Source organism: Eremothecium cymbalariae, chromosome 6, assembly GCF_000235365.1.
Source record: "Eremothecium cymbalariae DBVPG#7215 chromosome 6, complete sequence".
Taxonomy (NCBI): domain Eukaryota; kingdom Fungi; phylum Ascomycota; class Saccharomycetes; order Saccharomycetales; family Saccharomycetaceae; genus Eremothecium; species Eremothecium cymbalariae.
The window spans coordinates 449,062-462,118 of record NC_016454.1 but is presented as its reverse complement, the minus strand read 5'-3'; the positions used below and the strand labels follow the sequence as shown (position 1 = coordinate 462,118).

The window sequence follows — 13,057 nt, the reverse complement described above, 5'->3', positions numbered from 1 at the left end:
AAAAAGCCTCCGGTATACCGTACACATTGATAATTATTATGAAGTGTTACTAATATACGATACGAGTGATAAAACTATTATTTATGTCTGGATGGAGGGTTCCTTTTAGAACTCCTTTCTTCATCTTGAGATATAGATCTTTTGCGTCTGCTTTCCCTTGTATTAGGTCTGGTAAAACGGCGTTCCTCTGGAGGGGCATGAATTTTCCTGCGTTTCCCATGAATAACAGATTCGTCAGTTATGGGCCTTCTGCGCCGACGGACACTTCGTTTCTTCTCCTTTGAACCACCTGATGACTTTGGTTTCTTTTTATTTAGCGCATCAGAGGCAGCGATTGGTATGCTAGTAGTAGTACTTTCATCTAATCGATGTATTTTGTCTTCAAGTTCGGATGCGGCACTGAGAGGTAAGGTATGTTCACGAACTGAATCGGTGACCAAGGAACTTCTGGATTCAACTTTTACTGGCTTTTCAATCTGCAAGGACTGCGAAGCAGAATTTAGTCCAGGTCCATCTATAAACAATTCGATGTGGTCGTCAATGAAGATATTTCTGAGAAGTTCAGAGTCATGATTCTGCTCTCTAGTATTGGAAATTTCTGGTGTAGTGTTATCTTCATAGCCTTCTACAACTTGGCCTAAGTTATCTAATACTGTTACCTCTTCGATAATGTGTTCTTTTTCTTCAGGAGCTAGGGAGCTTCTAGAGTCACAACTACTTGTCTGATCAGCGATGGAGCCTTCAGTTCCCATATCTTCTTTTTGAGGGGTTTTGAGAATACTCTTTGAAAACATCTCATTCACATTGGTTTCTGTATCAGTGTTGGTGATTATCTTATTTGGATGATTTTCTCGCTCTTGAGAGATATCTATAACCCTTTTACTTTCGTCAGAACGCCTTGAGTCCTGTAGCGATACCGTAATATCATCACAAGTATAGTTTTCAATATCTATAGTACCTACTAAACCTTTGGCGGTATAGGCAATGCTTTTGATATGTGTCAACATCTTCCCCAGGGATGATACAGATGACTTCAGTATTCTTGAAGTAGACGACGGGCGCGGTTCAAAAGGTTGTGATTCCTCAGTTAATATATTTTCTGTCTTCGCAGATTCTTCTGATTCTATTGATTTAGAATCGGATTTTTGTTCTAGATCGATGCTCTTCAAAGAATTATCAATGGATTTTTTCGGGTCCTCTATTTTAGAATCATGATATTTAAAGTGATCTGTTTCCGAGGTTTTGTCAGCTAACTCATTGCGTTCTGGGCTGTCTTCAGCGGTTGTTACATAAGAATTTGCCGCCCTATCATGTTTTAAATCAACCAATTTATGATTTGGTAGTCTTGTTTGATATTCGAGATCTTCAATTTTATTATTCTGCTTCGAGATCTGTTGAGAGCAAATTGGACTTTGAGATACATAAAGTTGGTCCTGAGAGTTATGATGGCTTCCCTTTTTGTTAGAGTCAACATCCAAATCTATCGAGTTAAGCAACTTCTGCGACAGAGCAGTATTTCCCTCGACAACTAATTGGGCCTCTTGGATTACCTGTCCTTTATCCTCTGCATTAAAAAGAATGCTATTGTTGTTCTTAGTATTGTTAATCTCAGTGTATGAATCCCTTGAAGCAGCCTGAATAGAAGATAACTTCCGATCACGAGAATATGAGTCCAAGATATTCGCTCTCAGCCCTGCCTTGTTCACTAACTGGTCCTGTTTTAGGGATATAGGTGACGAATCTTTCGATAAACATATATCACTTAACTCCTCTACCTTGGAAATATATTGGGGAGAACCACTTAAAGATATCTTTGGTTCTGTTTCAATAAGATCACCTGGAATTTGGGGCTCATTACTAGTTATATCTTGAAGCTCTAAACTTTCCATTTCTGCATCAACACTTTCAGGTTCATCAATATTTGGATCCGAAGTAGAATTAAGAACAGAATTAACGTAATGGTGCATAGATATATCTGGTGAGGGATCTTTAGAATGGTGGAATACCGGAGTCTTCATATGTGGACTTGAGAACTGTGAAGTTGGGAAGTATTGTTTGAATGTTACTGCAGCAACATTCGAAGATAACTGACTTTCTGATTTTTCATTGAAGTTGCTTTTCTTTTCAGACACTTCATGATCCAAAGAAAACGGTGCACTTGGCTCCTCTACAGAGTCTAGCGTAACTGTTTTCTCAGGTAATTTACAGTACATTTGCTGATTCGAAGGCTGAGTTTCAATTGATTTACTATTCACCCCAGCAGGATCTCCTCCATATGAATTATTAATTTCCAACTCTTGATGAGACGAGGACGAGACTTCTGATACATTACCAAGAACTGGCTTAAAATTTAAGTCTGAAAATCCACTGTCTGTAGTAATGGCTTCAGATTTTTTCTCCGATTCAATTGAAGCTCTATCTATGTCTTCATTTCCAATAGATGAAAACTCTTCGATCCGTTCGTTATCGTCGGCTCCCCCAGATCCAGTATTTATGGACGTAACATCTCTCTCTTTGGATGAAATACCAAGTTTTTTTAGAAGTCCCTTCAACAGCAGTTGATCAAAAGCAACATCAGATTGTTCCTCAAATGGATTCACCTCAAATGCAGACGCATACCGCTGTAGTTGATTTTGATTGTCAGAACTCTTATCTTCTGTGTCAGTACTGTAGGCCGATCCAGTGTATGTCAAACAATACTTTGGTAGATGCTCTTCGGAATTTTCTTCCATTTTCTTTTCAGATTTCTCATTTAAACCTTCTTCAGGATTTTCTGCAGCCACTAAATCATCTTGAATAACGTTTAATTCTTCATCATAAGAATAGTAAATACTTTCTGTATCAGCTGGAGAGGTTGTTCCTTCTGATATTCCTTCATTGCCTGTTAAGCCTTTGAAAATATGATGTATTAAGCGTTTCGGAGTTTCTTTTGATATCTTCAAATTTGAAACGAGCCCTTGTCCTTTGCCTTTTGGAAAGGAACCTATCTTATATTGATCATCACTGTTGACCAGACCTTCTTCGTACTCCCCTAGAATGTCATCAGTTTGAATATTCTTCTCTTTATCTTCGGAGTGGACAACTCCATCCCCGTTTTGAGATAAATCAGCGCGGTTGGTAGATGTAGATGACTGTTTAATACCGATGTCCTCAATGCTGTCATCTTGTAAAGAAGGATCAAATACAGAGCCCCCTAATCCTTTTTCTGAAATGTTATTCTGCCCCTCGGATTCTGGTAAGTCTGGCTGGACTGCATCCGAATACATATTCAGAGTAGTATAGAGCGCTTGCCCCGCAATAGATCGTATAGAAGGCATATATTCCTGCCCTTGTTGGCTACTCGAAATTGCTGAAACAGAACTATGGGCTGAAATATGCCCATATTTTTCGTCTATGGGATCATTCTTTCCATAATCCCAACCTGTAGAAATAGCATTCATGCCATCAACATCCATATCGTAATCCAATCCGTCACTCATAACATGTTCTGGATTTCGAACTTCATATGAGCTCTTACTAGCCTCGCTATAGTTATCACTATCGGTGTGCACCGCTGCTACGTTGCTATTCTGCAAATAGTGTTCAAGAGGTAGTTCCTCGAAATTAGTCTCTACCTCACTTGCAGAATACTGCCGATTGTAGTCCTCTACCTCTTCTACCTCTTCCTCTTCTACCTCTTCCTCTTCCTCTTCCTCTTCCTCTTCCTCTTCCTCTTCCTCTTCCTCTTCCTCTTCCTCTTCCTCTTCCTGTTGATGTCCTCTCTTATATTTCCCTAAATCATAATTGTAGCTATCTTCGATTATTTTTATATCATTTTCCTCCGCCTTCTCTTCATCATATCCCTTCAACTCCTCAGGATTACTGGAATATTCTTCAACATCTACACGAGGCCCCTCACCCTCAGAACTCTCATCTAAAACCATAATCGCATGCCTATGTCCCTCATGCCCCTTTAATAGATTATCATCGTTCGCAAAACTTGCGAGACTGTTATCTATAGTTTCCTCATAGTTCTTGTAAGAGGTGTCCGTACCATAACGGTCGTCGCACATCCTCAAATGAGCTCCCTCTCCATTTCCAACAGAAACTCTACCAACCCCATTACTGGGCCCATCTGCCTCATCATTTTGGGATATTAACTGCGCAACATAGGACTCCCTCAAACATTCCCGACTCTGCTCCACTGCTAGCTTTCTATTGAACGCTTGCTCATCTGTCTTGATTTTATACAGCAGTTGCCTGCCCCTCTGTATAAATGAATGAGCCCAATTAAGGGTGTCATCAGTATCTCCTAAGATCTGATTCGATAGCTTTGCTTCGAAATTACCTATAGCTGGCAAAACTACCGTCCTATTATCATTCTTTTTAAACACTCTTGACCGACTTGCATTTCGTCTGTTTGCGTAAGGTGATTGGTACTTCCTAAATCGTCCTGAAGGCACACCGAATGGATTGGAAGAATTATGACCATTCATACCAGTATATTAGTTGAGCTGAACCTTTGATAACCCTTCAGTTCAATTCAAGTATGCTTAATATCAAAGAGTCGCTGAATATGTGGTTCTCATCTTTGCTCGTCGAAACTTTATAACAAAGTCGTTGAAGAAGACAAGCGATCGAGACGACTTAAAACATTAGAATGACTTCAAATGAACGTTAAATCTACAACAGTAATCTATTGGGGCAGGTGGTGACGGTAGTTTTAGTTAACAGTGGTCCTTAAGGTCAGGATATAAGTTTAATCGATGAATAAGTCTCATAGGGGTTATACTGTGAAGATCAGCTACTTTGATCCTTTAGCTGTGTTTGACACCATTCAATCGGAATTAGAAGCTAGGCTGCCATTAAGCTCATTACATTGGAAACCGGATGGAGGTTCTCTGAAGACTATTGACCAGTTACCTGTGGATCTTGTTCCGTCAGTATCTGGTGCTGAGAATGCTTTATCTGAAGATGTCCCCTTTATTTTTATTATATTTGTTACGTGTTCATCGGTACAAGAGTATCGAAATAAGGTGAGGCCATTGATTAGGAAATGGACACCTGGGGAAGAAACTAGTTCTGATGTCAAACAGGATGCTCGTATAATAATTCCTTCCAAGTACATGATCTTTTTTCATTGCAATTCTGAGGTTGTTGATTCCAACTTGTTTAAATCGGTTTCATTGATAGAAAAGTTCCACAGAGATTTCCCTACTGTTAAGGTACATGAGATCAAGACGGTGTATAAAAATGCGAAGGAGAAGCAGGAGTTTTGGAACTTGACAGTTTCGCTGCTGAAGAATACTTTGTTAGATATACTGGAAAAGCGGTTGGAAATATTTAATGGTGAGCTCCAATCGAAGTCTCTTTCGTTCCAAGACTCTTTGGTATATCGCGAAAATCTATTAAGGCTGTACCTCAGTTTTAATATTCATGAAGAAGCATCGATTCAATTGACTGAAATTGAGTCTCTTTTACTCCAAAATGGAGTGTCTGAGCTACCAAATGGTGACATGGAGGTTCCATTTACTTCAGAGAAGCATAGTGGTACAATTGTATCAATTGCGCATTCCATTAACGAAGGTTCACTAACAAAATACGTATTGTACAAGTACATTTTTACTCACCAACTAGAATTATTGCAACGGCTGACTTCTACAACGACCGATTATCAAAATCTCTTCCAGATATCAAGGGCTTTCTATTCTCATATAAACAAAGTGTTTCTGGAATCGCCCAATATATTGCAATTCAATTACTTCTTTTTGGAAACGCTTTTAAGTGATAGTTTGATAAGTGAAGGCAAATCAAAATTATCAAAAATAATCTATAGCACATTTAAGCTCGAACAACGCGATTGTTGGCTCAGGTTAGTATATGCGAATACTGATTTCCGATTAGATTCGATTGTGTTTTCTCCTAATTCAATTCGTTATGAGGATAATTTGTTGAAACAAACATTTCAATCTGAAGATATTTTCCATAATACTTTCATTGAGATGACTAAAGGTTTGCTAACTTCCTTTGGGAAGTGTGAGGGTAGAGGACAACGAACAATGGATTGGCTATCTGTGCAGATGGGCATGTTGTACTTCCAGAAGAAGGAATATAGAAAGGCATTTGACCTTTTACAATCTTGCTATGAGTTCTATATGGAATCGAATTGGGATGTAATTGGTGGTCATTTGCTTGAAATTTTTGTTAAGTGTTTGTTGATGTGCCCAGAAATTGAATACTTGGAAAATGATGGCGAATCTATTCCAGTATCCAGCATTTTAAGCAATTGCTTTTTGAATTTACTCATATTTTCAAAAGATTCTAAGGCCTACTGGTGGGATGAATTCTTAAAGCTGAATAACGCCTCTGAGGCTAATTTAATATATCCATTGGATAATTTATTCACCGTTAAAATTTCCCATAACCCTTTTCTTTCTAAGCCAAATACATACGCTTTGCGTATTAAATTAGAGAATAATATAGTGCCTATAGCTATAATGGTTTCGGCAATTAAATTGTCATTGAAAAATTCTAAAGATGAATTCTTAACCTTTTTAGCAAGTGATCAAATTATTAAACCGGGATCCAATACTTTTACACTTGAAACAACTGAAATATCATTTTCAACTTATGAGGTGTTAAATCTTGAAATAACTGTTGGTGACACTGTTTTTAGCAAAGAATTCGAAACTTTTGCTGCTCAAGATACTCTAGTAATGGAGGAATTGTATCATCACGAAGACTTCAGATGTACACTAACCAACATTAGAAAAGCTTTATTTAATGCGGCGTCTCTGGAGATAAAATATGAGAATAAAGAACATATAGATAACTTTAATTTACAGTTATCTGCATTAGCACGGGATACTGATAAACCACCTGAATTTGCATTTAATAATGATAAAGAATTTCCTCTGTATCAGATCACGATAAATGACTTTAAGATAGACAAAATTCCTTACTTTACTAATGGTGTGGTAGGCCGTATAAGTCTAGGCTTTGACTTGTCTTTTGAAAGAGGAAATCAGAAATTCCAGCAATATCAAGTGCTTGAAATTGATGTTTCTTTACCCATCGCAGTGTCCGTCGAGGATATCTTTAAAAAGGATGCCTTCTACTTTAAATTTATTATAAGTTCATCGTCTATTGAGATGCCTGTCATAGTTCATTCCTGTTCATTGAATGTTAACCAAAAATACATTGTTTCAGATGCTTTTGAACCAGATGAACCAATAATCTTGCCTGCTGGTTCGTCTAGCCATTATTTAAATTATTATAAGATCCAAGTCAAAGAGGGGTATACATTTGATATGACTGATGTTTTTGAGCTTTTTGTTAACTACAGTACAATGAAAGAGCATATTGATGATTTGGTAACTAAAAAATTCCTCAGTATAAACGAAGGGAATGGCAAATATTTATTTGAAAAATGGAGTATTTTCTGGCGTCATGTGATATTACCAAAACTAATTTATGATTATAACAGTTTTGAACGTGATAAATGTATCATTCTTCTGTCCGACGTACAACCACTGATAAGGTTAGTTAAATCTCAAATTTTAGACTCAAGCGTCTCCAAAAAATATTATGAGTGCATTAAAGCTTTGGCAGCCGGTGTTCAGATATCAGATTATCCTGTACAAAACTCTGTTGTAGAGCTAAATACCTTAACGGTTCCGGTGACTTTTCCTTCAATTAAGCAGCTTTTCAGCGTTCAGTTGGAACCAAGAAGTTCTGACGAATACCATGTTGGTCAACTAATTCCATTTGATATTATAATTAAAAATTTATCCCAAAACTGGGCAATTACTAAAAATGATAATACTTACGTTTTAGAAGTTAGCAACAGTAATGAATGGGCAATTAATGGTAAACGTCGCACCGTTTTACACTCGAACTATCTAACTTTCTTGATTCACCTCATCCCATTAAGATGCGGGTATTTGACATATCCGAAGATTGAAATATTTACCAGCGGTAGAACCAAAGTCATGGAGGTTGATTATTTGAACGCATATGAAACTTTATTGGTTATATAGTTCCTATAAGAGATATAAACTACCGCATAAACTATATGTAGATATGGTTGACTTTACAAGGAGAATCTTTGAAAAAAGCTAGATATAATGTTGTCATAAATGCAAACTCAATATCTAATGGCAATAATATTTTTTTCTTGGGTTTATATCGTGTTTGTATGCATAAAATGTATCTCAGATCTCTCTATCTATGTTAGATGTAAACACTGTTGTGTCAACAGATATGCATGATCACGGTCAGATTCGGTGTTCAGCTTTTATGAAGATTCGGCATTATAGATTCATACAACGATACAGGATCAGGGTTTTTACTAACCACCTCTGGTTCCAACCCGCTATCTAACAGATATTTTGCAGTGGATGGACCAATGGATGCAATTTTAATCCTCCTATCCTTCACATATTGAACAATTTCTTTGGTGCCTTGGGAACTAAATATTACTACCCAAGAACTATCAGTTATAACCTGCTTAAACCTTTCATAGTTGTCTTCCAAAGGTTGTGTTTTGTATGTAACTACCTCTTGGACATTCAAACCTGCAGACGTCAATTTCTTTGTAATGGTATCCTTTCTGATCTCTCCCACGAGAAACAGCAATGGGTTCCAGTTCGTTGGTGTTTTATCAACTAAGAGCTCCTTGATAATAAAATCTGCTAACAAGTTGCCATTCCCCGTCTCTGAGCCACCCCTAACGTATTTGAATCCACATCTGGTCATAAATTCTTGAGTTGCCGGACCCACCACATAAACTGTTTTATTAAATAATTTGGACTTTTCATCACTTGATAAAGATGGAATCACTTCTTCATATAGGCACTCCACAGTTCTCTGAGATGTGACAATGATATGTTTCAAATCCGATAAGTATTCCTTATTCTTGAACAATTCTAGGGCTTGATTTGGCAAGTGGGTATGCTGAATTAGGGGAACAAAGTGAGTGTTAAAACCTTTTGATTCAAACTGTTCCTGGTACTTATCTTCAGGTATAGTCTTATTCTTCAGGAATACAATCTCCTTCATCTTACTAGACCGCTGCAATGCTTAAAGCTTGATGTCGCCAGGTTTACCAAAAGTTGTAATCAGCAAACAAAGCTTTGTCGGCGTCATATCGGTTAACTTGTCCGAGGATAAGCGAGAGAAAACTTGTTTAATAAATAATAGTGCAAATACATCAACACGTTCACTCAAGCTTCACGTATAAAACGTTTCATATCTGAAATGGACTTGAGCTATCCAAATAAAACTACTGATAAAGTAAATATTTATATTTCAGACATTAAATATTACAGTTATAAAAAATTAGCGAATGTGCAGCTTTCAAAGTTTGCACAAAATGTGGATTTGTACTGTTAAGCAAAAACAAAGATATAAAACTATACTAACTATTCCCACTCAACAGTAGCAGGAGGCTTAGAAGTTATATCGTAAGTAACCCTCGCAACACCGTCAACTTCGTTAACAATTCTAGATGCAACATGCTTCAAAAAATCATGTTCAAATGGGAACCAGTCAGCAGTCATAAAATCTGTGGTCTCGATGGCTCTTAGAGCAATCACTTGATCATAAGTTCTTTGGTCCCCCATGACACCAACAGATTTCACTGGTAATAAGCAGGCAAATGCTTGTGAGATCTTGTTGTAGAGACCCGCCTTTCTGATCTCCTCGATATAGATGTGGTCAGCTTTTCTAGCAATTTCAACTTGCTCTTTAGTAACTTCACCAAGAACACGAATAGCGATACCAGGGCCTGGGAAAGGATGTCTCCAGACTAATTCATGAGAAATACCCAACAATTCTCCCAAATGTCTGACCTCATCCTTAAACAATTCTCTTAATGGTTCAATTAACTTCAACTTCATATTTTCTAGTAAGCCTCCAACATTGTGATGTGTTTTAATAGTTTGAGATGGGCCCTTAAAGGAAATCGACTCAATAACATCTGGGTATAAGGTACCTTGTAATAAGAATTCGATTGCTTCGCCGCTCTTTGGATGAATTTTGGCTGCTTCTCTTTCAAAAACGTGGATGAAAGTGTTCCCAATAATCTTTCTCTTCTTTTCAGGATCAGTAACACCCTTCAATTTACTCAAAAACTCGTCAGACGCATCTACAACAGTCAAATTGATTCCCAATCCTTCTTGTAAAGTCTTTTTCACGTTAGCAGCTTCGTTTAATCTCAAGACACCATTATCAACCAAAATTGCATGGAACCGATCACCAATGGCCTCAGTCATCAATTTAGCTGCAACCGTAGAATCTACACCACCAGAAACAGCTCCGATCACTTCCGCAGTAGGACCAACCAATGTTTTAATCCTCTGGATTTCAGTATCAACGAAGTTCTCCATTGTCCAATTCTGTGTTGCGCCACAGACATCGACAGAAAAGTTCCTTAACAACTGCTTTCCTTGTGAGGAATGTGTCACCTCCGGATGGAACTGAATTCCGTAGATTGCCTTAGACTCATTTGCAATCCCACAGTAAGGGGAATTCTCCGTAGTAGCTATCACCTTAAATCCATCAGGCAACCCATGTAATTTATCCCCGTGTGACATCCACACAGTAGAATTGTCCACATCCTTGAACAATGGGCATCCGATATCTTCAACATGTAATGTTGCACGTCCGTACTCCCTCTTGTCTCCGCGTCCAACATCTACACCTGCAATCCATGCCAACTCCTGTAACCCATAACAAATTCCTAGGATTGGAACTCCCAGTTCGAAAATTGCTCTATCAACATGTGGTGCATCCTCTGCATATACAGAATATGGGCCTCCTGACAAAATCACTCCCTTGGGCTTCCATTTTAATTCGGAGATCTTCTGAGTGCAAGGAAGCATCTCTGCATATACATTGAACTCTCTCAACCTTCTGGTAATCAAGTGAGAGTACTGAGAACCAAAATCAAGCACTAGGATTGTGTCAAAGACACTAGAAACCTCTTCGACCGCACCCATAGTTTAAAAATAAAAGCAGCGTAGTGTATATATGTCTAACGTAAAGAACTCCCACTAATAGCTTAAACCCTAATGGCCTATATATGTATATATCTAACTTCAAAGAAGAAAATCAAGTGCATCAACCAACAATCATAATAAATCCAGAACAAACGTACCAACGAAAAAAAAGAAGCAGAAAAAAAAATTAAAATACGAATCGTTATTATTTCCTACCTCATCTCATCCGTTTGCCAAAAAACCTTTATAATTTATACCAATCTCGATAAAATGAATTTCCGTTTTTTTAATATTCTTCGAACAATTTTTGTTCGAAGAATATTAAAGAGGGTCGAGTCAAATAAAAAGAAAATAAAATTCCTCGAGGAAACAATGAATCTGCAGCGATATCCTTACCCGGCCATGAAATATAAGTCATTTTACACGATTTACGAAGATCCAACAAACGTCCCAATAACACTCTACGGCTAAACTGCAGTGTCTCTGTGAGCAAGCAGACGGGCCGTCCCGGAAAGGAATGTCACTGCTATTATTATTATGATTATTCTTATTATCACGATTATTATGATTTTTTAAAGTTATGTATTATTATATATCTGATGTTTTTTGTGTGGTACGATTTTGGCTCAATGCAACATAATGAGAGATCAATAAGCCTCGAGAAACGCTGAGTTATAGGTGAAAAACGGGGATTCTTGATGCAGAGCTCATCCTTGCCATTATATCCCACCCAGGGTTGGCCTCCGGGTAACAGTATGAGCAGAGAGGGCAGGTAGGTTTGGGAACGTCACTAGCTGCGAAGTGGTTAGTTTCTTTTTTCTCGGTTTTTTGTTGTTTTCCTTCATTGGTATCCTAGACCGATTAGCTTTAACGAACATTGGTGATTAGTGCGTTGGCTTCACTCAAGGTGTAACAAGAGTTGGTGACACTGAGCTATATATTACAGAAGTGTGAGGATGGGTAGTAGTAACACGGTGCATGTTTCTGGGTTCCCTCGTGACACCCGTGCCAGGGATATGGTGCCAGACTTTGAGTCTATTGGGAAGATAGTGCGCATTGACATACCTCCAATGAGGCCGTTCCAAGACCGGCCGTATGCATTTGTTCAATTTGAAACGTCGGAGGAATGTGAACGGGCAATTGACATATTGGATGGGAGGCCATTTTCTAGTGATTCGCGGTTTACCTACCACGTACAACTTGCGAGGTCGAGGCCCTATCCTTCTGGATACAACGGTAATGGCGACAGGGGCGGTAAGTATGGTTTGGGGGGACCTTCAAGCCGGGGAGGGATACTTAGTGGTGGATACAAGGGCAGGGATTATAGGGATCAGGATCCTCGGGACTTCCGAACTGGTACCCTGTCTAGAGGCGTCCCCGGGGCGTATCGTTTGGATGGTGAGAGAGGATATAAATTCAGAGAGCCCAGAGAATACCGTGATAGGGAGCCTCTAAGGGCCTATGAAAGTGTGCGGCCTTCATACCAGGATCAGGAAGACGAGGAAAACTCTGCAGCTGTTTCGTCAGATGACTATATCCCTCCTGCTGAAGAAGGAAACAGTGACTATCAGTCGCAAGATATTACTGTTGCTGCGGACGACCAAACGGCCTCTGGCTACCTACAGCCTGCCGATCCCGACCACCATGCCAGTGCCGCCAGCAGCAGCGCTCATAATACATATAATGACAATCATGATAACGATGAAAACGATGACAACAACGGCGATGCCACCGCTGCCGCTAATATTGCCGCCGCTAGCACTGCTGCGACAGGCGAGAACAGCCAGCCGAAAGAATTGGCTTCCCGTGAACAACTGGCTCCTCCAGAAAAAATCCCTGCCATCCGAACCGGAAAACCTTTCCAACGAAGGCAAGAATCACAACACACCCTCACCGTACCCTTCAGAAGATACCGAGCAGAGCGCCGCGCTAGAATAAACCGTTCAAAATATTAGACAACCGCCCACCACCCCACCCTCTCCTTTTACTTGCTCTATTAATTGGTCGCCCGTATCAACCGGAATTACATCATTCCTATCCCTGACACTCTCAACCAAAGGCCTTAAAATAAGAAGATC

The 13,057-nt window shown here is 39.0% G+C and overlaps 5 protein-coding genes across 5 annotated transcripts; 2 read left to right on the top strand and 3 right to left on the bottom strand.

The window, feature by feature from the left end:
• Positions 1 to 77: 77 nt before the first annotated feature.
• On the bottom strand, positions 78 to 4,475 carry ESC1 (Esc1p; the record flags this gene model as incomplete). The annotated part of the gene is made up of 1 exon (XM_003647395.1): positions 78 to 4,475. The coding sequence occupies one exon, from the start codon at positions 4,473 to 4,475 to the stop codon at positions 78 to 80; it is 4,398 nt and encodes a 1,465-aa protein (XP_003647443.1).
• A 270-nt stretch (positions 4,476 to 4,745) lies between these two features.
• On the top strand, positions 4,746 to 8,018 carry TRS130 (transport protein particle complex II subunit TRS130; the record flags this gene model as incomplete). Its single annotated transcript, XM_003647394.1, has 1 exon — positions 4,746 to 8,018. One exon carries the CDS (start codon positions 4,746 to 4,748, stop codon positions 8,016 to 8,018), a length of 3,273 nt encoding a protein of 1,090 aa, XP_003647442.1.
• Positions 8,019 to 8,268: 250 nt separating this feature from the next.
• On the bottom strand, positions 8,269 to 9,039 carry HEM4 (uroporphyrinogen-III synthase HEM4; the record flags this gene model as incomplete). Its single annotated transcript, XM_003647393.1, has 1 exon — positions 8,269 to 9,039. One exon carries the CDS (start codon positions 9,037 to 9,039, stop codon positions 8,269 to 8,271), a length of 771 nt encoding a protein of 256 aa, XP_003647441.1.
• A 362-nt stretch (positions 9,040 to 9,401) lies between these two features.
• On the bottom strand, positions 9,402 to 10,979 carry GUA1 (GMP synthase (glutamine-hydrolyzing); the record flags this gene model as incomplete). Its single annotated transcript, XM_003647392.1, has 1 exon — positions 9,402 to 10,979. The coding sequence occupies one exon, from the start codon at positions 10,977 to 10,979 to the stop codon at positions 9,402 to 9,404; it is 1,578 nt and encodes a 525-aa protein (XP_003647440.1).
• A 956-nt stretch (positions 10,980 to 11,935) lies between these two features.
• Positions 11,936 to 12,934, top strand: Ecym_6240 (uncharacterized protein; the record flags this gene model as incomplete). Its single annotated transcript, XM_003647391.1, has 1 exon — positions 11,936 to 12,934. The coding sequence occupies one exon, from the start codon at positions 11,936 to 11,938 to the stop codon at positions 12,932 to 12,934; it is 999 nt and encodes a 332-aa protein (XP_003647439.1).
• Between the last annotated feature and the right edge of the window lie 123 nt (positions 12,935 to 13,057).